The sequence below is a fragment of the Cydia pomonella genome, chromosome 13 (genome assembly GCF_033807575.1).
Source record: "Cydia pomonella isolate Wapato2018A chromosome 13, ilCydPomo1, whole genome shotgun sequence".
Lineage (NCBI taxonomy): Eukaryota > Metazoa > Arthropoda > Insecta > Lepidoptera > Tortricidae > Cydia > Cydia pomonella.
In genome coordinates, this window is record NC_084715.1 from 424,717 (window position 1) to 446,759 (window position 22,043).

At 36.2% G+C, this 22,043-nt stretch overlaps 1 protein-coding gene across 2 annotated transcripts in view; it reads right to left on the reverse strand.

Annotated features, from left to right (window-relative positions):
* The window catches only part of LOC133523949 (cationic amino acid transporter 3), a 50,819-nt gene that overhangs the window by 13,030 nt on the left and 15,746 nt on the right, over positions 1 to 22,043 (reverse strand). Inside the window, exon 1 of one of the 2 annotated variants that reach the window (XM_061859673.1) lies at positions 245 to 726. The exons of the other annotated variant lie outside the window; for it this stretch is intronic. Within the exon in view, the coding sequence (XP_061715657.1) occupies positions 245 to 286 (42 nt within the window). The 5' untranslated portion in view covers positions 287 to 726. Of the gene's footprint in view, positions 1 to 244; positions 727 to 22,043 lie in introns of those variants that run through there. 2 annotated transcript variants of the gene reach the window in all.

Consider the following 22,043-nt stretch of genomic DNA (forward strand, 5'->3'; position numbering starts at 1 on the left):
GAGTTTAAGACCAATCTTTGCAATTATTTTCTATCGAGCCGATTTCGTTCAATCATGTATCGAGTACAACCACGGTCTTTGAAATATAATTAATATGAACATATATTTTTCTTACTTGACTAAAACAAATAGTCTTTCTTAAAAAACTGTTTAAGTAACATCAATTTCAAGGACATTGGGTCAGTTGACAGCTTCTTAAGCTTTTACTTATTTCTATAAATTATAAATGTTAGAAAATACTTACGCCTAAATAAGAATTTTCACTAAAACAATCTCCTGAACTCATTAATTACCGATTAACAAAAATTAAAATAAATAAATAAGGAATGTACAAATCACAGTGACAATTCACCAAACAGTGACAAGAACAAATGAAATGTGTCTCGTCATGAGCTGTTTGTTTCCACAATCTCATCGCCTTATCCCATAGCAAATACTATTTCTTAGCAAAATTTATAATGATTTCACTGTCTGCTTTGCGTTATGTCTGTTAAAACGTCTTTAGGAACTGTATTTGTTCTCTAACATAAACTTTCCCCTATTTTTTTATACTACAGCGGTGACAAACAAGCATTTGGCCCGCCTAATAGTGAGCAGTCTCCGTAGCCTATAAACGACTGCAACTCCAGAGCTATAGACCCCTGATTGCGAATGGGAAAACCACTACAAGGATGACGTCCTCGTAAAGCTAGGTTATGGCGTCGGTCGTAAGACCCGAAAATGCTGGCGCTGGTAAGATCTCAGCGGAACTGGAAGCATTGAAGCATTGGCAATTTTCCTTACTTAAATGACGTCTATTTCAGTTTATATTTTTTAAAGTAGGTAGGCAGTGGAGCGAATAAAAAATATTAAATAACATAATTTGTTTTTTTTGCCAAGTTATTTCAGAAAACCACTTCAACTGATGGTTGAATGCGCAGACTCATATAATATTAACCAATATCAGGGCTCGGACGGGTCTACCAAAATGTATTTCAATGCATTCCTCTATTCCCCTGGCACAGGCAATATTAAAGCTTAAAAGGAGGTTCCAATCACTAACTTGAAGATGATTTATTTTTATTTATAAACACTTCCAAAAAATTGTTTGCCAAAGTTTTGTTTTGTATGATTAGCGCAGTAATTTAACAGCACAGCGATTTTCGATGATTCATAATAAGTATAATAACACTGTCCTGTGTATAAAAACTCACGCCATTGTATTGTATTGTATTTTTACGCAATAAAGTACAAATTCAAACTAATTTTCCGAACGCTGATACGGCTGTTTCGCTTGATGCAGAAAACTGCGGCATCATTACTTCGGTTGCATGTGGCTCGTATAACCCTATTATTACAAGTTTTCTGTAATAGAGACCCATTATCACGCCCAAGGTCGTCCATACATTTAGCATCATTACATGCCAATACGCACATTACCTTGTATAATAAACTATAACTTGAGTCCTTGACATAATAGGCCCTCGAACTTTAAAATCGTAACTTAATTTGATAATGATTTGGCATGCCTTACACTACACTCAAACCCACCAGATAACTTAAAAATTCGCGCACTGAACAGTTCCAGAAGAATTTCCTACCACAAACTCACCACTTAAACAGTTAGATGGTTGGGTTGGCAGTCCTCAACTGAGCGTTTCTTCAGAAACTTCCTGTCTCACACAGCTAAACTGAGGAATGAACTGTCGCCTGCGGTATTTCCGAACCGACACGACCTTCAGGAAAAGACCGTACCCACCTTAAATGCGGCAACGCACTTATAACCCCTCTGGTGTTGCGGTTGTCCATGGGCGGCGGTAATCGCGTACCATTATGCCACCTATATCATAAAAAAAACGCTACGCCTGTGGGCTGTGTAATGAAATCAAACCTCTGCCGGGGTTTTTTTCGAAGGGCTACAGTATGAGGTACTTCAAAAAGGAAGTCTGCACGTGCAGGTTCTTAAAACGTCGACATTCCTAGAGTTTATGTTTTTTTTAACCAGACTTGGGCTGTATACTTCTAGAGCAGTAGAGCGATTAGGCTGTATAGGGGAAGGTAGCCTGAGGATAATCCAGGACCAGGATACTCCTTCCGCGTCACACTGGAATACTCCTCTTGAGTCAGCTCCAACAAGATCAGTTGAGCGACTCAACCCGATCTGGTCGTGGACAGCGAATCGAGTTGAGCCCGCGGTTGTTTTGTGTGATATAAACGCAGCGTGGAAGTTTTGTCGCTGGTTCGCTATATATCCTAGCCGAGAAGACTCCTGCAAGAAACTAAGCGAGGCCCTACCGCTGTCGGAGTGATGAATGGTTTATGATGTTGCACGGAGCTTGTTTGTCACTGACGTGATTTTACATACAATATGAAATCTATATAGTGCGAACATTGTCAAATCAAGTTAATATGTTCAGTTTGAATGCTACCAGGACTACCCAAGCATGACCACTGACAAATTGAATTAGCTCCAGCTAAATCACAATTGGATATGTGTGACAAATTGCTTCAAATTAACAATGAACCTATTCGACTCGAGTCATGGTATATTTAGGATGTTCATTCTATAATGAACGCGCGGTTGAGTTAGGTAAAATATTTTTCAAAATGTTTATATTAACTACTGGCAGACTAAGCCTTGCTATTGCACGCATCCACAGATTCATAAAAGGTGTCTCAGGAGGATAAAAGAACAAAAATATCCAATCTGAAATTTGATTCGGCAGAGTTTAAAAAAAAAACTTTTATAGTATTTTTTTTATATACCATGACCAAAACCACAGCATTTTCTAGTTTTGACATATCTACATTATCATTATACAAACTAACCAAGCTAATAAAACAATAAAGAAAGTATAAAGAAAGTCGTGTTTCATTGTTGGATCACAGGATTTTGCCTAGCAAACATCGCTTACCAACTTACCTATGCCATCATCGCAGACTTGTTGCCACGAATAGAGGTAATGTTCAACTCGCTTCTTTAACTAATTGTAGATTTAATCTCTTTGTAATAAGCTGTATGCATGTTCAATTGACTGTATCACAGCCTGTTAGATTTGTCATCTTGTGGTATACATTTATAAAATTGCCAGAGACAGGAACATCGACCTATGAATGTAGGTATTGTAGGTACGTCAATACGTACGTACGGTACTTTATTGTAGAGGGAGACAGTGTCTGTTCTACATTACAGGTACTTGTGTGGCAACTTTGTTTAATAAGGTTTTAGCAGATGTTCATTTTCTAGTACATACGGTGAAATTGCGCATACCGGTTGTGGCCTGTGACACGGGCAAATAATTAAAACATGTATTGTACTCCTCAAACGACATAACTATTGAAAATTATGATGTCTTTAGATATTCTCTTTTTTATACAAATTAAATATTATTTTCAATGTAAGCTATCATCAGTGTTTTTGACGTTGCTTGTCACGCTTTAAACATAACAAAATTGGCAATACATTGCGTCTTAGAATAACATTTAAAGTGTAATTAAAATCAAAACAAGTTATTTTTAAAAGTCGCTGAATAAATGTTGTACAGTTGAGGAGTAAGTGCAGTTAAATCACACCCAGTATATTGTACAGATAGGGAACTTTATCTAATTATTTACAAAATGTTATCAAAATCTAACGAAAAGAAACGACAGCATGATAACAAATGAGTTAAATACCAATTTCATAATTTAAGAAGTGCCGGTTCTTGATTTGGTTGAATCCTTTTGTTCTTGACATGATGAGTTGAGGTTCCAGACGCCTGGATCAATTTACTCAGGTGTAAGTAAAAAAACTGATCTTCTAATTCAGTTGAGTAGTATGTAATTGTTTCGTGTAGTCGTTTTTCGGTGTAGGAAAACATCGTGAGGTAACCGGGCTAATCCCAATAAGGCCTAGTTTACCGTCTGGGTTGAAAGGTTAGATGGCAGTCGCTTTCGTAAAAACTATTGCCTGCGCCAATTCTCAGGATTAGTTGCCAAGCGGACCCCAGACTCCCATGACCCGTGGCAAAATGCCGAGACAACGCGAGGAAGTAGAAGAAGAGTATGTAACCGTTCAGTGCTAAAGGGACCATTCGACAAAAAATTTTTTGAGGGTCGACCAACTGTTTAGAACTTAATTTAAATTTTTAAGCTAATCGCGGGGGCTTACAGAGTCATTACTTAGTCCTACCTAACCATATTCGATAGGTTAATAGTACGTACAGTCGGCATCAGATATATCGGAGCGGCCAAAGTGCTCACAAATATCTAAACACGCCATATTGTCAAGGCGTTAGGGTGCGTTTTAATATATAATTGAGCACCTCTGCAGCTCCGATATATCTGATGGCGACTGTACACCGCTTACGAGCTATAATAGTAAAAATAATGAGAATGAAGCATTGAAATTTGAAATGTTTGTCGTTGAATACCTTTATACTTCTAAACGAGGTAATATTTTACCTGACGACCAAGGCAAACGACATGCATTGTCGATCCAATTGACTTTAATCTCAGAATTATCCTGTTTACGAGGCTTTGACCCCAATATTAACCTGATACTCGTTCTGTTTGTACCTACCTTGATTTTGATATTTTTTTTTTGTAAAACTTTCTTAAGTTGCTGGCTTTAAGAAAGGATGCTATCGCTATTAAATATGACTGTCCCGCGAGGCCCGCCAATGATGACGGCGGTCAATGACACTGTGCGCGAGGGATAGTAATATATTTATACGCGTGCGATAGAGAAAGGAACTGGCGAGTCAACGTACGAAATTCCTGGTGCTAAGCGTTCTGTCGTAAGAGTTGCTGTTTCATTGTACGAGTATGTGTTTTATTTCTTGAGGTGATGTGTAATAGAGTTGTAAATTCCTAGAGCCGAACCAATCTGACTCTGTACAGTCACGTCTGAAAATATCGATACGAACAAAGTTCCAAAAACATGTATACACGACCTTATTTCCCATATATTGAGGTGTATACATATCTTTGGCACTTTATCGTCAATAACTATATTTTCAGACGTGAACGTACATACTTTTCAATAATAAAGTGACATATCAACATAAACGACATTTTTTTTTTCTTTCAAATTGATATATAAATACATGACGTTTATAATGAGGCTACCATACTAGTCAGGTCAAAGTGGGGGCGAGGTTAGCCTGGTCCAACATATACACTTTAATGAAATAACATCATCATCATCTTCCTCGCGTTGTCCCGGCATTTTTGCCACGGCTCATGGGAGCCTGGGGTCCAATTGGCAACTAATCCCAAGAATTGGCGCAGGCACTGGTTTCTTGAAAATAAGTTTAATGAAATAACAATTCTTTAAAATAAAACTCTCTGTCTTTATTTAACAAATAGCTCTCACAACAGTGAGGTAAGATTGATAGATCACGTCACGTTAAATTTGTACATAACACGCACTCATTGAATTAGATAACTATGAGGCAATCGTCTAGCAAAAAATACCGACTATTACAATGATAGTTATGAGTATTCAACGTTTTCAGTGTAGGCTTATAAAAAGTAGTACATTATTTAGTAGTAGTTATTTTGACGACCGGTCTGGCTTCGTGGATAGTGACCCTGCCTATGAAGCCGATGGTCCCGGGTTCAAATCCTGGTAAGGGCATTTATTCGTGTGATGAGCATGGATATTTGTTCCTGAGTCTTGGGTGTTTTCTATGTATTTAAGTATTTATAAATATTTATATATTATATATATCGTTGTCTAAGTACCTTTTTAAGCTCAATGAGGCTTGTGTCAACACAAGCCTCATTGAGCTTACTGTGGGACTTAGTCAATTTGTGTAATAATGTCCTATAATATTTATTTATTTATTTATATTTCCAAATAAAGGTGCACGACACACCATTACATATGCATGAGTTAGACGTAAAAAAGACAATGGTCTAAGGTATATTATAAGGAATCCTCGCCTGTTATTTATTTCTGATAAGGATTATCTATGAGCATTCTATTATTCAATAAAAAAACTTAAAAACTAAATCTAAAAAAATTACAATATTATACACTAGGGTCGACAGGTACCCGGGTAAATGTGCCCAGCACGCTGCTGGCGTTACCTCTTTGGACGGCCAACGAAATATGCTGGACCAAATATGCGCCGGACCTGGGGTCGCCACTTTTTTCTTGGAGGCATTGACCCAACTTTCTTATGAATCTTTTAGCATCCGCGCACCAAGGGCCACTGGTCTCAACGGCTACTGGTACAAAATCGAAGGTTGGCTCCAGATTTGAGTATTTAGCCCGTTTTAATTTGGCGGCGTATAATATAATCATTTTCTTAGATTTAGTTTTTAAGTTTGTTAACTACTATACAAACACATGTAAATAATTTTTTAAGTCTTTTGTTAAATTATAATAGCAAAAAACTTGGTAATCCATTAGTAACCCAAGAATTTCATTTGGCAGAATAATCTGTTCGTTTAAACAACTTTTACTCGAGTAAAGTTTTTTTACGTTTAATTTCGAATAAAGTAACAGTTCAATAAAATGTTGAATATGTAAGACATAATATACTCAGAGCCTCACGAGCTTAGCGCAACAGTCGCAACACATACCGAAATTGCAACAATATTGAAGAAGTATTATTAAACATGGAGGCTGATTCTCTTTTAGCAATTTGATAAAAGTTTTTCTTATTTTGACACGACCGTGACCGCGAGCATAAATCAGCGTTAGCGGCTATCGCTGATTGGTGCTGACAAAATAAAATTACGAATCGTCAATTAGTAATTTCACTCCCACTTATTGGTAGTGGCCTTGACATTGCAAATATGAACGTAGGTAATATATGATCGTTATCATGTAATCAACTGCAGCTGGAAATATCCTCGCGCCCATATCCTGCGTCTCAGACATCGCTATTTTTAGATTACGGTCATGTTCATTTGATGTAGTGCTAGGGGACGGGTTTGTGGGGTCAATGGAAATATTTATGGATTTAATTTTTATGGCACAAATAAAAAATCTTAGAAAAGGTGGAAATTATGCTAATGAAAATATCTTCACGTTTAATAAAGCAATGAGCGAATCCTTAATTTGTAATGGTACATAGTTTTATAGTCTTACTAGCATAAATTAATTTTTAATCGTGTAAAAAAAAGAGTTATGCATTAATCCATAGTTAAATTCATTTTAATCATTTTATATATAATTTGTAATACATTTGAAAATTAATTGTATTATTTAATCAAGGTCGACGGTGAATGATCAGTAGGTACCAATAAATAAATCTACCGATCAATCTATCACCTTATTATAAATGCAATATTAATAACTCTACCTGTCTGTCTTTTTATGTGTTTTTCTTTTTTTGTTTTTCACGGTCAAGCTGTAGGTTTTCATTAAATTGTATGGACAAAGACAACTTTCGTTTTGAAAATTTACTTTTGTTTAAACTGACACAGTATCCCTACGCGGGCGGAGCCACTGTACCAACTAGTATGTGAAAGTAGCTAAAATCGTCACATATCTTCTAACATGTATAAAGATTATCATAATACCTATTACGATCAATGGCATGGTTTATGCCAATACACAGCTTCCTTAAATAAGAAAAATATGCAAATCACATTCATAAAAATGTGGGTTTAGCAAAGATCACTAGGTCAAGTTTGTTTGTGTACTTACACTCGGTTTGTTAACTTATTTGCATATGACCATTAGTTAACGTGTTTAATGAGGTACCTGATATTAAAGACATTATTGGTCAGTGGCTACATACTTTTTGTGTGGTCAAAAAGAATAGGTCAGTGAAAAGCTTGCCATACACATAAGGATATGCCTGCGCAGTTTTGCCAGTACAGCAACTGCACAGGCAAAACTGCAACTGCACAGGTAAAGCTGGCTAGAAAACTGCACAGTCGAATGCCACATACGCTCCTTTTTACCTGTACAGTTGGCAAAACTGCGCAGGCAAACCCTAGTGTATATGGCCAGCTTAAATGCCATGGAATCTGCGAAATCTGCTTTTGATTTTGACCTGACTACGGCTAAGAGCGTTTTCACAAGTCTGATCCGATATCGGATGTAGGATACGACTACAAAGAAATAAAAAGTGCCTTTTATATTTTTTATACATTTAATTATTGTTTGTTGTTCAAAAGAAAGCGTTAATGCAAACATAAAAGGTCTTAATGCCATAGGGCGTTTTTTGGCAGCTGTTTTTTTCCATAGGTCATCCGATATGGACAAAGTGAAAACGCTCTAAGGCAAAAGAAAGCGTGAATTTTAAGAACCAGTGTATGAACATTGAGTAGGTTTATATAAATGTCCACCGTAGTGTCATATCTACTTATACTGAACCAACTTAAAGGGACACTATGGTTGCCATACGTTCCTGTACGCCGGGAAATGTCCACGTTTGAAACATGGTTACTTTCTTACACGGAACGTGCGACGAATAATTACACACCAATTGTTTTTATGGTCCAGCCGACTTCCAAAAAGGAAGATTTTTTATACGAAAAAAAAAATATTGTATTACTTGTTTCTTGCAGACTTTTCGATAACATGTATTTTTCAAAGTTTGTGATTAATATCCAATAAAAATGCAATTTGTATCAGGCAGGATGGACTATCTGTTCATTCGTTATGGGACAAAGAGACATTACCACATCCATAGGTACTAAAAGATACTCAATAAGGGGACAATTAAAAGGACTTTGGCATTGAAACATTTTTTTTTACACATTGATACCTTGATACATATGGACTTCCAATTGAAACTCTCGTGGCGTATAACTAAATTAAACGACGTGTTTTCCGTAAAATGGTCCTACTTTGCTCCCCTGGCGGTAGCTATATGATCTTGTTCAAAAAAGGACTTAACGTCTAATATATTCAATCATAATATTTCTATATTGTTATTAATTTATATACTCAGATAAACAAAATTGTATATATATTTTTTAGTTGGCGGGGCCTATTAATTAAGCTTACAATAGGGTGACTTTCCGCCTTTAAGTAAACTATAGGTTGGAGCAAAAATTCCCCAAGCAATGCGTATCTTTTGCTCCTTATTCATTGCTTCAGATAATATATAAAACAATATTTCATAACGTTGATTTACCGATAAAAATATGTTACATAAAATGTTCTTCTTCATATCAATTCGTTTGAATATTTAATAATAAATAGTTTAAGAATATTCAAAATTTCCTTAAAGTGGAGCAAATATTGGAGCAAAGTAAGAACATTTTACAGTAACTAATATCTACTTTTTTTTAGGAATAACCCCTGTCGTAACTAATAACTAATTTGTATAGATGCTGTAATGTTAACATTCTCATTCATCAATCAGTACCCCTAGTGTAAATATTTTCGACAGCGAAACGTGACGTACGCGTTTGCGTTAAGTGTCATTTTGTATGAGATTTTTGACTTTCCAAAACGTCCCGCTTGGCGCGCTGTTCAAAAACCCATACAAAATGAGACTTAACGCAAACGCGTACGTCACGTTTCGAAATCGAAATTATTTACACTAGGGGTACTGATAAATATTGGGATAATTATAAATACAATTAGTTATTGAACTATATAAGTATACAGTGCACTCGTGTCGGCGCCATGAGAGCCGAGCCGTGTTACATTTATTTGGACACTACATACCAACGGCCCGATTCAAGTTCTGGTTTAGTTAAATTCTCATTTAGATATCGTTTGTATGTAGTATAATTGACAGAAGCAGCTCGATTCGGGTAACCAATGTCACTTTGACGTTAGAAATATTGTAGAATTGTAGATACTCGTAGATCTTATTGGGATCACAGCGGAATCGAAATAAACGTCAATTTTCACAAAGTTGTCGATCGTTTTAATATTTTTCCAAGATTTTAAACGTGTCTTAATCATTCTTCGAATTGGGCCGCAATTATTTTATTAGTACAACAATTTTATTATTGTACCTATTTCAAGAAATTTCAGTTTACGTCAGCCATTACCTTGAAGATGCCAATTTTGAGTTATTGAAAGGTTGTTGTATAGCTGAAGAGTTATTTAATTAGTAATTGTACCAATATTTAATCAGCAGCCATCAAGTGGTAAGTAAACAAAATGGTTTTGTAGAAGGCAAATTGTAATACTTTGGATGTAGGATAACTTATAAAACTAATTTTATTGAACAATGTAAGTAATATGTAAATAAAAAAATCAGTTTTCTTTTTACTTTATACAGTGGTCGTAGCACAGTCACGGACTTCTTGCTTGTCAATACTTCTTCCTCACGTTGTCCCGGCATTTTGCCACGGCTCATGGGAGCCTGATGGGGGTCCGCATGACAATATGTATGAAATGTCCAATGTCAAGTAAACCCTAAATGGCTTAACAATTAAAGTCCGTGATCCTTCTACTACATGATACTAAACCTTCTAATATTATACATGCGAAAGTAAATCTGTCTGTCTGTTACCTCTTCACGCTTAAACCACTGAACCGATTAAGATATAATTTGGTAAAGACATGTCGTAGTTTTTATTAACCTTCATCAATTGACATATATGTAAGGACACGTCTTACGGGCAATAATAATAGGGCCAGTACACCGGTGTCACGCACACGAATTCGAGCCAATCGTGCAGTCTAACGCCACAACGCGATTGGTTGATGAGTTCGCATCACGCGCGCGGTTCATCGCAACTAGTTGCTTTAGACTGCACCATTGGCTTGAATTCGTGAGTGACACTACTGAACTATTTAGCGCCATTCTTAGTGCCCGTAGGGCCCTTCCTTAGATATATGTCAATGCCTTCATCATTATTCCACACAAAACCCAATATACTATATAAAACAGTTATGTAGATGCTTAAAGCTGCGTTTCCACTGGAGATGTGCGAGGATGCGTAGTGAGGGATATGTTTGTTAAGAACCAATGGAATCATTTCATTTGTTTTCTTCGTTAAGAGTGCAAGTTTTTCTTAGCTTTACCTGATGTTTAGAAAAGTTTCGATAATTTTTAGTACCTACAAGCTTTTATCGCTGACTGTACCTACTTTTCTTTCCACAGGCAAATAATACTCAATACAAGCACAATAAGGTTGCGTTGTTTTATCACAGAGTTCCTATGGCTAGCTCCTGTCTCCATCATCAGATCAGCTCGATGGTACCATAATATTGCATTGTCACCCGACTTACATGTATGTGTCGCAGGCGGATTGTATAATCCGCCGTATTACGTACATTATGGCTAGCCGTTATCAAAAACAGGGCCGTTTTGAAATGCGGTAGTTCAACTATTAACCGAATTGAATGCGGCCGAATGAAAATCCGCCGGAATGTATTCGGCGCCAAACGTTCTTTCAGCCGCCTCTTTGACAGTTTTCATTTCCCATTTTTAACACTCGTGACGCTGCCTGACATAACAACAACTTTTTATTTAGTAGGTACCTATAGTAACTATGATAATTCTTGATTAGTTGATTTCCTTGCCAATGTGCGTGTGTTGCCAAAGTGTGAATATCGTTAGTAGAAATCTGTTAGCAATTTGATTTTCATTTAAACATTGTTTTATTTGTGGGCCGTATTTACGAACGTATCACAATGAGAATCTGGCGAATCGTGGAGCCGCCGCATTTCCAAGTGGCCCTATTTTTGATAAAAGCTAGCCGTAATATAATACGGCGGATTATACGATCCGAATACGACATATGCAAATTTTCTGCCTCATCGGAAACCGGGAAGTGGGTCAAATTTATCATGCAAGATTTGACCCGTACAACCCGTACATGCAAGTAAAAGTTTGTCAAAATAGCAGGACGCAATTCATTCAGAAAAATATCTGCTTTTAAAGGCCTCTTTATATTTAAATATTATTATAATTCTTTCTAACATTAAACATTAGCATACCAGTTTCCATTGTTCCGGTGTTATTCACTAATAATAGTTTTTTTCTTATACAAGCGTATCATAATAACACTACGAACGAATATAATAATAATTCAGCCTATATACGTCCCACTGCTGGGCACAGGCCTCCTCTCATGTGCGAGAGGGCTCGGGCTAGTCCCCACGCTAGCCCAATGCGGATTGGAGACTTCACATACACCTTTGAATTTCTTCGCAGATGTGTGCAGGTTTCCTCACGATGTTTTCCTTCACCGAAAAGCTAGTGGTAAATATCAAATGACTTTTCGTACATAAGTTCCGAAAAACTCATTGGTACGAGCCAGGATTTGAACCCGCGACCTCCGGATTCAAAGTAGGACGTCATATCCACTCGGCTACCGCCGCTTTCGCTTCGGCACGAACGAAAATTAAACAAATTCCTAGTTTAGGAATTCACATTGATATTCTTTGGCTCTTCTTCTTTAATTAATAATCAAACGAACTTACCTGTGAAGTTTGATTACAATTATGCGAGTATCCAAATCCAAGACAACAAATATAATTTACTAGCAGCAGTACACGTTATCGTGCAGTCCAAGTCACACATTTTAGAGATTATAGTATTTAAAAAACAAGTTCGCGCTGTCCCTCTCACTCGCTACGCTGCGTTCCTGCTTCGACATCGCTCCTCCAGTACTCATTATTTCAGAGTTATTTTTGTGTTATTAACAGAGACTATTTTATTTTCATTTTTGGGGGTGGGGGGGCGGGTCTTTGTTGTCTTGGATTTGGATACTCGCATAATTGTAATCAAACTTCACAGGTAAGTTCGTTTGATTATTAATTATACTTCGTATCCAAATCCAAGACAACAAATATAATTTACTAGCAGATGTTCAGAGCTTTGTATTTAAATTCAAATCCTGAATGCGAAAATAAAATAAAATATCGATATCAAATCAGTATGTTACGAACATACTGATATTATTGATTTTGACTAAAGAGAACAACGTACCACCTAGAAGTTATTAATTTATATCCAATTTAAATAATTATTTATGTATCCACATAGTATAAATGTAAAATGTATGTATAGCATAATAAAATTAAGGAGTGAAATTGCTCTTGGTATTTAATTTCGTTAATATTAAAAAAGTATAAAACTTTCTTTGATTTCACTGTAGTATATTGATAAAGTTGTATATATCTTAATATTCACAAGGTACAACTATTTTTATGTCATTTACAAGCCAGGACGCCATTAAGTGTAAATGTGTTTTCAAGCTTTAGTTGGCTCTAAATAAGTTTTAGATGGGCATTTTCTGTCTGTAACCATATAAACAAACCATTTTGTATAATTTAGAATTTACCAACCATTCTCTGGATGTAATTACAACGGAGACAAACAAGCATACGGCCTGCCTGATGGTAAACAATCACCGTAGCCTATGAATGCCCGCTACTGCAGAGGTATATTACATGCGCGTTACTGACCCTAAAATATAATCTAATTTTATGTTACGACACTTTAAAGTTAATTTTGAATACAGCAATCAATACTTTCCTCGGTAAATAGCCTTTGAGTGAGATAGATAAAGGAGAATTTTTTTTTTTTTTTTTTCATTGTAAAGCTACCATAAATATCAAGGCTATATGTAAGTAATTTAAAACTAAGTCTGGACAATTACTAGTAGAGTATCCTGTAGGTATTAAGTATTTGAAACTTATCACTTTGAAAATATAGATGGACTAATTTTAGTTATTACCACAGATCAAGAAATAGTAATATGATATTATTTATAACTAAATAGCTAATCTCATCTGCTTATGCGTATCTGAACGATGATGGCTACTACTCTAACAAGTGGCAAGGAACTTAGGTAGATTATGTGTTGAGTTATGATATATTTGTGAACAAAATATCTGGCATGACTTGTAACTTGTACTTCATTTTAAGGAGTAACATTTTTTAACGTTACCTACAATAAAACTGTACAGTGTGCATTGCGACGAAAAATGAAAACTATTTAAGCTTTCTTTTACAGCAAGACAATATGACAACCCGAGCATTTACATTTCAGACAATAATAATGTTATTGTTAAAGGATTTCAACCCTTTATTGCGATTATTAATCTAGCTACTTAGCGCAAGCAACTGCAACACGTGGCAGCATAACTCTAGTTGCATGGTTGCACAATTTACAGCACTTATTTCGCGTCGCGGGATAGTGCATCAACGGCGGTTCACCTCTTGTTGATGCGGCGATGTTCCCCTGAAGTTTGGAGCTGAGAATCCGTAAGTAAATTGTACCGGATTTATTACATTAGGCTCGTTGATATGGTATATTCTTGACAGCATATCAAAGCTGACGTTTGAAGTTATTAGGAGTATATAACAGCGTGATATGAGTACGAATCATAAATTTGGGTTAAAGGGTTTACAGATATATTTTTTCCTATATGTTGTTTACATACAGCATTTCTTTGTCAGTAAGGGCAATGACATTGCGTACATTTTGTTTAAGGTATTTTAGGCCGCATTAACACCTATTAAATTACCTCAGCGTAACAAGAACCTCCTATATATTTCATTATTTTTACAAGTCCTGTAAATTTTAGCTCAACCTTAAATATTTTTGCTCTTTAGTCCCTTATATTTACATGCGTAAAGCTACTTCCAATACTATTAAAGTCTTCAATCATTACATTGGCATCAACACTGTTATAGTAGAGCAACGTTATATATCTTTGACGATATCATTTTGAGATATGTATAATGACCGACTGTAGACCGAAGAGCGAAGTGACCGAAGAGCGTAGCGACCGAAGTGCAAAACGACCGAAGAGCGAAGCGACCAAAAGGAGCAAAGCAACCGAAGAACCAAATGACCGAAGCATTATAACCTCGACACTTAAAATGAAGCACATATAGCCTCGACGCTGCGGAAATGGAGGCCTCGATACGATTATTGTGGAATTGTATAGTACATATAACTTAAAGTGCGGCATATATCTTCGTCACTGTGACAGCTGCGACAGCGGACCCCTTGACACAATTATTGTGGAGTAATGATAGCATCCTCACTATGACATGGGGCAAACTTAGCCTCAACACTACGACAGCAGAGCCCTCGACACAATGATTGTGGAGTAATGATAGCCTCCTCACTATTAAAGTGGGGTACATATAGCCTCGGCGCTGTGAAAGCGAAGCCCTCGACACAATATTGTGGAGTAATGATAGCCTCTTCACTATTAAAGTGGGGCAAATATGGCTTCAACGCTGTGAAAGCGGCGCCCTCGATACAATGACTGTGGAGTAATGATAGCCTCTTCACTATTAAAGTGGGGCAAATATAGCTTCGACGCTGTGAAAGCGGAGCACTCGACACAATGGTTGTGGAGTAATGATAGCCTCATCACTATTAAAGTGGGGCAAATATAGCTTCAACGCTGTTAAAGCGGAGCCCTCGACACAGTGATTGTGGAGTAATGATAGCCTCATCACTATTAAAGTGGGGCAAATATAGCTTCGACGCTGTTAAAGCGGAGCCCTCGACACAATGGTTGTGGAGTAATGATAGCCTCATCACTATTAAAGTGGGGCAAATATAGCTTCAACGCTGTTAAAGCGGAGCCCTCGACACAGTGATTGTGGAGTAATGATAGCCTCATCACTATTAAAGTGGGGCAAATATAGCTTCGACGCTGTTAAAGCGGAGCCCTCGACACAATGGTTGTGGAGTAATGAAAGCCACATCACTATTAAAGTGGGGCAAATATAGCTTCAACGCTGTTAAAGCGGAGCCCTCGACACAATGATTGTGGAGAAATGATAGCCTCTTCACTATTAAAGTGGGGCAAATATAGCTTCGACGCTGTTAAAGCGGAGCCCTCGACACAATGATTGTGGAGTAATGATAGCCTCATCACTATTAAAGTGGGGCAAATATAGCTTCGACGCTGTTAAAGCGGAGCCCTCGACACAATGATTGTGGAGTAATGATAGCCTCATCACTATTAAAGTGGGGCAAATATAGCTTCAACGCTGTTAAAGCGGAGCCCTCGACACAATGATTGTGGAGTAATGATAGCCTCATCACTATTAAAGTGGGGCAAATATAGCTTCGACGCTGTGAAAGCGGAGCCCTCGACACAATGGTTGTGGAGTAATGATAGCCTCTTCACTATTAAAGTGGGGCAAATATAGTACCATGTCGACATCTCATTTATAAGAAAATATCTATTTAATATGTGTTTTAATTTTGAACTATTAATTAATGTGCATTATAAAATTACATTAAAACTTTAATCAACACAGTTAATACCGATTTTCTGTTTGATGAATATCTTGTTGCACAGTAAACCTAAGCTTCTAAGTACTCACGGAAAGGAGAATTATTATTAGACGGAGTCCACAATATTACACAAGTCAAGTATATCTTTCCATAATATATTTCATTTTAAAATTATATTATATTATGTTAATCAAAGCAGTCTAATAATAACAAAGCGGGTAACTAACTGATGATCAAATTTAGGAGGCGACCACATCGATTGGACCCAAGACTCGACGATACCGCGATGTCCGATTAAAGCCTACTACCTAATCCGTCATGATCCATACGATAGATTCACTATGGCCCTCATATGGGGCATGGGGCGCACGGTATCGGAGCACGCATAGCACGTCCCGTTTGTATACGTCGATTAATGGCATTAAACACTTTAAACTGTCAGTCAGACTAAATAGTCTTCCAATGTCTTATAGATTGTGTATTGATTGACATTACTCCTGTATATTTATACCTATAGGTATCCTCATAAGACGCTCATTAAACTTGTTGGTACTGTGTATGTACATTTGCATAAAGACGCGTTTTGTTATCATTCATAGGCACTTATTACCAATCGGCAAGGATTACCATTGTTATCTGTTTTATTGTATGGTAGGGTAGATCGGACATGGTAAAAGCCGCTTTCGTGAAACAATTACCTAGTATATATTAACTTTATTCAGATATGGTTTGTATATTTAAATCTGTACGCGAAAGCATCTCGTAAAAAAAAATTGTGAGTGAACATTGCATTTTATGCAATCATAAAATGAAATCTAAATAATATTATATTAGTAAATAATACTATAATAGTACGTATTACAATTATTTAAAGTTCAAATTGTAATCTATTTGTAGCCCCATACTTATTTTTTCCGTAATTTATTTATTCAAAAAAGAAGGTAGTTGTAGTAAGTGATTTCGTATGAACGTAAAAATTACTTACTTGATTTCTTAGGTAATAAGTTTATTACGCTAAACGAATATACCTACAATTTCAAATTGAAAGTTTAACTGCCATGTAAGTATGGCAAACGAGACTAGACTTGCCGAGCTGAATAAACATCAATTTTTCGTTCGAGGGTACGGCGGTCGGCAGTTCAAATAATGTTTTGATTCTATACTTCTTATTCAGCGCACAATAAACATTAATCGAAACACAATTAGGTACACATATTTAGAGGAACACTATTTTGGCGAAAATACGTGTGACTCGGACTAACACAAAAACATGTAATGAGTACTGGAGGAGCGATGTCGAAGCAGGAACGCAGCGTAGCGAGTGAGAGGGACAGCGCGAACTTGTTTTTTAAATACTATAATCTCTAAAATGTGTGACTTGGACTGCACGATAACGTGTACTGCTGCTAGTAAATTATATTTGTTGTCTTGGATTTGGATACGAAGTATAATTTAAGAGCAGGGCTGCAGCTGTGGGTGCAGCTTGATGAAGTTGTGGAGACAACAGAAGGTGGAGACCTTGGTCGATCTGAAGCCAGCCCTTTAGTGTCCTGGTACGACACGGCTCATACATGTTTCTTTACTTGGCTCATATAACTCTTTCTTGGTCTTCCCCTCCCTCTCCTTCCATTTATTTTCCCTTCTATGATGTTTCGGATGAATTGGTCGTGTCGTAACAGGTGGCCGATCATTTCTCCTCTTCTATTTTTAATAATGCTCATTAAGTTTCTCTTTTCCTTCACTCTTTTTAGGACGGCTTCATTGGTTATTCATATTCTTTATTTGTACTGATCATATATTGTCATAATTTACATTCATATATACAATGGGTACTTATGTCAGAAATACATAAAATTAAAATCATTGTAAACATCGAGAAAAACTAATAATAATTAAATTAACAATAAAATAACACTACGCCCCGTTCCAATACGTTAGGCTAAAGTATATTCATTGATTAAGGTATTTAAATAATAATACTAGCCTTCCAGGAACTCCTTAACTGAATAAAACGCCTTTTGGATCAGGAAACGCTTGAGTTTTTTTATAAAAATTAAATCTGAGCCAACATCCTTTATATCAGACGGTAACCTGTTATAGATGCGTGGTTACTATTTTTGTCCAACTTATTCCTTCCATCCTTCGCCGACACCACATCTCAAATTCTTTGGCTACGAAAGCGAACTACCCGATATTGTTTGTTGACACAGCTAGTTTGTAAAACAGTATTTACAAACACGAGATTGCTTTCGATCTTACGAATGTGATTCCGTTCTGATTAAGTGTTGGAAACTAGGTTTTTTGTTACCGTGTACTATATGTATAGAAGAAGCACATTTTTATTTATTACAAGCACATTTTTATATTTCGGCGAAAGTTGTTTAAGACAATCAAGTTTCGAATCGATTAAGTTAAAGGAGAAAGGCCTCAAAATTGCCATTCGTATTTTTGGCAACATTATTATGACCTAAAAATGCGCCACGATTTTTTTAAACTTGCTGACTGAACCCACGGCTACACAAATTTGCCGTAGTTGGGTAAAGGATGACTCACGCTGTCACTCTAGACCGGGCCGGGGCCGAGCCGGAGCGTCCGACACGTCATTTTCTATGACGGCTGATCGGTGATCACGTGGTGATTTCCATAGATAACGAAGCCGGAAGCTCCGGGGCCTCGGCCGGGAGGTAAAATTGGGAGAAGTGTTTCTACTTCTACTTTTATACAAGGTGTAACAAAAATAATGGGGATCCGTTTAAGAGCATAATCAGTATCATGTTCTGATTAGGAAATAGTAAAAAAATTTTTTTGATGCGACCTATTTTTGGTCTTTGTATGGATAGTTCACCGAGATTGACGATCTGCACCATAAAAAAAAATGTTCGTGTCAAAAAAAATTTCTTCTATTTTTTTCCTAAATAGAAGATACCGGAGGGAATTATACCTCGTGATCGACCACACAAAAGGAGAAAACGTTTTCACGTCAGCAGCTGGAACAAGGGTAATTTGCTACTTAAAACAGTGAGCAAAGTCGCATTTTGCTCACTGAGTGAGACAAAATAACATTCATGTGACCTTCATATTCGAATGTCATTTCAACGTGCGGGGCCTAATACAAGTTCGAAGTATTCGGATTCTATTGTCTTTGTCCCCTTCACGTCATTAGCAAAAAGAAAGAGACAAAAAAGTGCATACGTAATTCAACGATATATTGACGGTTTATAATAGACCCCCGAAATAAGTCAGACCGCATCGTTCCAAAACACCCTACGAGTCTTCATTCGTAATAATTAATTAATGAAATAAAAGTTTAAAATTTAATAAAAATACCATATTTTACGTATTTTATTATACAATCAAAACAATATACTTATACAAATTTACGCAATTGTTACGCAGTAAATAATTCTAGGTACTTAACGATTTTTAACGATCCCTACTATAGTTGACAAATAGTAGTATCCGCAATTCGGACCGTAACTTACAAAGTTTTTTTTAACAAAAAAAAGTTGACGATTGAACTGTCAATTGATGTTCGTTAATTCATTATTTTCGTATCATTTTATTGAAATCTCCTTCGTTTTGTTTTATTGCGGTAATTAAAGTTAATTGTTAGAATACCTTCAGAAAACATGAGTGAAATAGTGATGAAGACGGATTACATTTTTTCAGGTTGTATTTTTTGATGGCTGACTGACGTGAAAAATTTTGTGTACTACACGAGATCAAAGTTATTTACATCTCGTGCGCTTTTGAGTCCCTTACTGCGCTCAAGATTCTAAATTAGATAGATCTATTATAGAATCTTTCGCTTGCACGGGACTCAAAACAAGCACTCGAAGAAATATCAAACTTTGCTATCTTGTTGTACAAATAACTATTTTCTACTTCTAAAAATTTTCCATTCTTCATGATTTTTAGTATGTTATTGACACAATTAAAAACTAGGTTTATAGGTTTTTCCTTTTTTCTGAAATTTGCAAAACATTTTTTTTTAAAGCGAAACCTATAAACCTAGCGCATATTATGATGAAGCGATCGACATCAAAATCAAAGTGATTTGTTAAGATTTAGTTAGTGTAAACCGTTTTCTCCCGAAATGGAATTTCATAGAAAAATTACCGTTATTTAATTAGATTACAAAAACTATTCTTTCCTCTTAAACGCATCGCATCCCCACTAATTTTCTTACACCTTGCATAGAAAAGTTGCAAAACAGAAAATCAGGAAAATTGTCTACACTAAATGATTTCCTTGAACTATAATATGGCTTTGCTTGCTTCGATAAGATGGAAATACCCTAGGCTCAGTTTGGCAGCCTAGGTGCGACCAGTTCTGCCCTCCTAGAATCTAGAAACATCGATGATCTAGAAAGTAGTTATGTTAATATAATATTACCAATCGTTGAAAAGCCTATACTGTGTTAAGACGATGTTACTATTCAAATAGGTTAAATACATTAAAGTCTCCAACGGTTATGATTGCTTCAAACTTTTTTTATAGTATCAAGGTAAAAATATGAAATTCAATAACTGACTTACATAAATGTATTTTAAACGTTTGTACAGTCACGAACTTTAATTGCTGAGCCATTTTGAAGCTGATAGCCCTGGGTTCGAAACCCGATTAGGGCATTCATAGGTATAAATGTTAGGTAAATGTCAGGTATAAATGTTAGGTAAATGTCAGGTATAAATGTTAGGTAAATGTCAGGTGTAAATGGTAGGCATCTTACAGATTGTCCCCAAATATTTGTTTATTTATTCTATTTATCTTTTATTTAAGCACAGTTTCGTAAAACTGATATGGGTTTCATTTTCTGATAAAATCTATCCTATCTGTGGACAGATACGGTTACAATTATGAAATGGTGTTAATGATGTCCATTTCAAAACATTCCATAATCGACGAAATAAGTCCTTCATGCAAGATTATCAATCTGTAACAAATAACCTGTGAAAACTTGTCAAATAACTGTTGACGGCATAGAGTATATTTAAGATACTCTAAGGTTTAAGGTTTTTGCTAGTCCTGGTGGCAGAACACTGCAGTAGTACTACCTTTGTTTAAAGCAATAATAAGGACTATTGTGGACGTGCTATTATGGTTTCGATAAGTCACAGAATCTATTGTTGAACTACATGGTGAGTTGAGCCATGTACACGGTGAGCCTCAGTTACCCGACAGATTAACCACGTACGGTCAAGGAATTTGATTTATGTGCCACTTCGAGCAGATTACCGTCGCCTATCGACATCTGGACTGCAAAACCAGAAGGTTACTTGCAATATTTCCTGCTTTAAAGGTGGTCTTTTTTGGAAAGTTTCCTTCAAAATTACACTGTAAAAAAATATTATCTATCGAGCACACATTAAAGTGATTTTCATTAAGATTAAATGCTTTATAAAATTCAACAAATGTTTGAAAAACAGTAAAATACATAACAGTTACGGTACCTGTTTGAACATTCTAAGTATTGAAAAACAATAAAAATAAACGAACAGTCACTACATTTAAGCTACTCAAAACAGTAAAATTTACTGTCTTTTCGGAACAGTAAAATGAACTGCTTTATTCGATAGGCTCATATGTAACTGTTTAATGCAATGTCAATTGTTTTAAATTGTTTTTTTTTCTCAGTGTAGCTTAATATTTTTGTACACTTTGCTCTTCTCTAAAGCCAAAGCGAGGTTGCTATCGTTTTCCTCGTCGGGAAGACCCCGCACCAATTTAGATGCTTTATCACGAACACGTGTACTTTGTAAACTATGTTGTTTTAATTTACGAGTTATATGACATCAGTTTAGTTGTAAAATGTACTTTTTATTTACCCATTCTATTACACATAAAGTGAAAGACACACAAACATATGTTATACCGGTAATGAAAGGAAGTCATCCGTAATAACTTGTGTGTCTATTCTCCGACCGAAA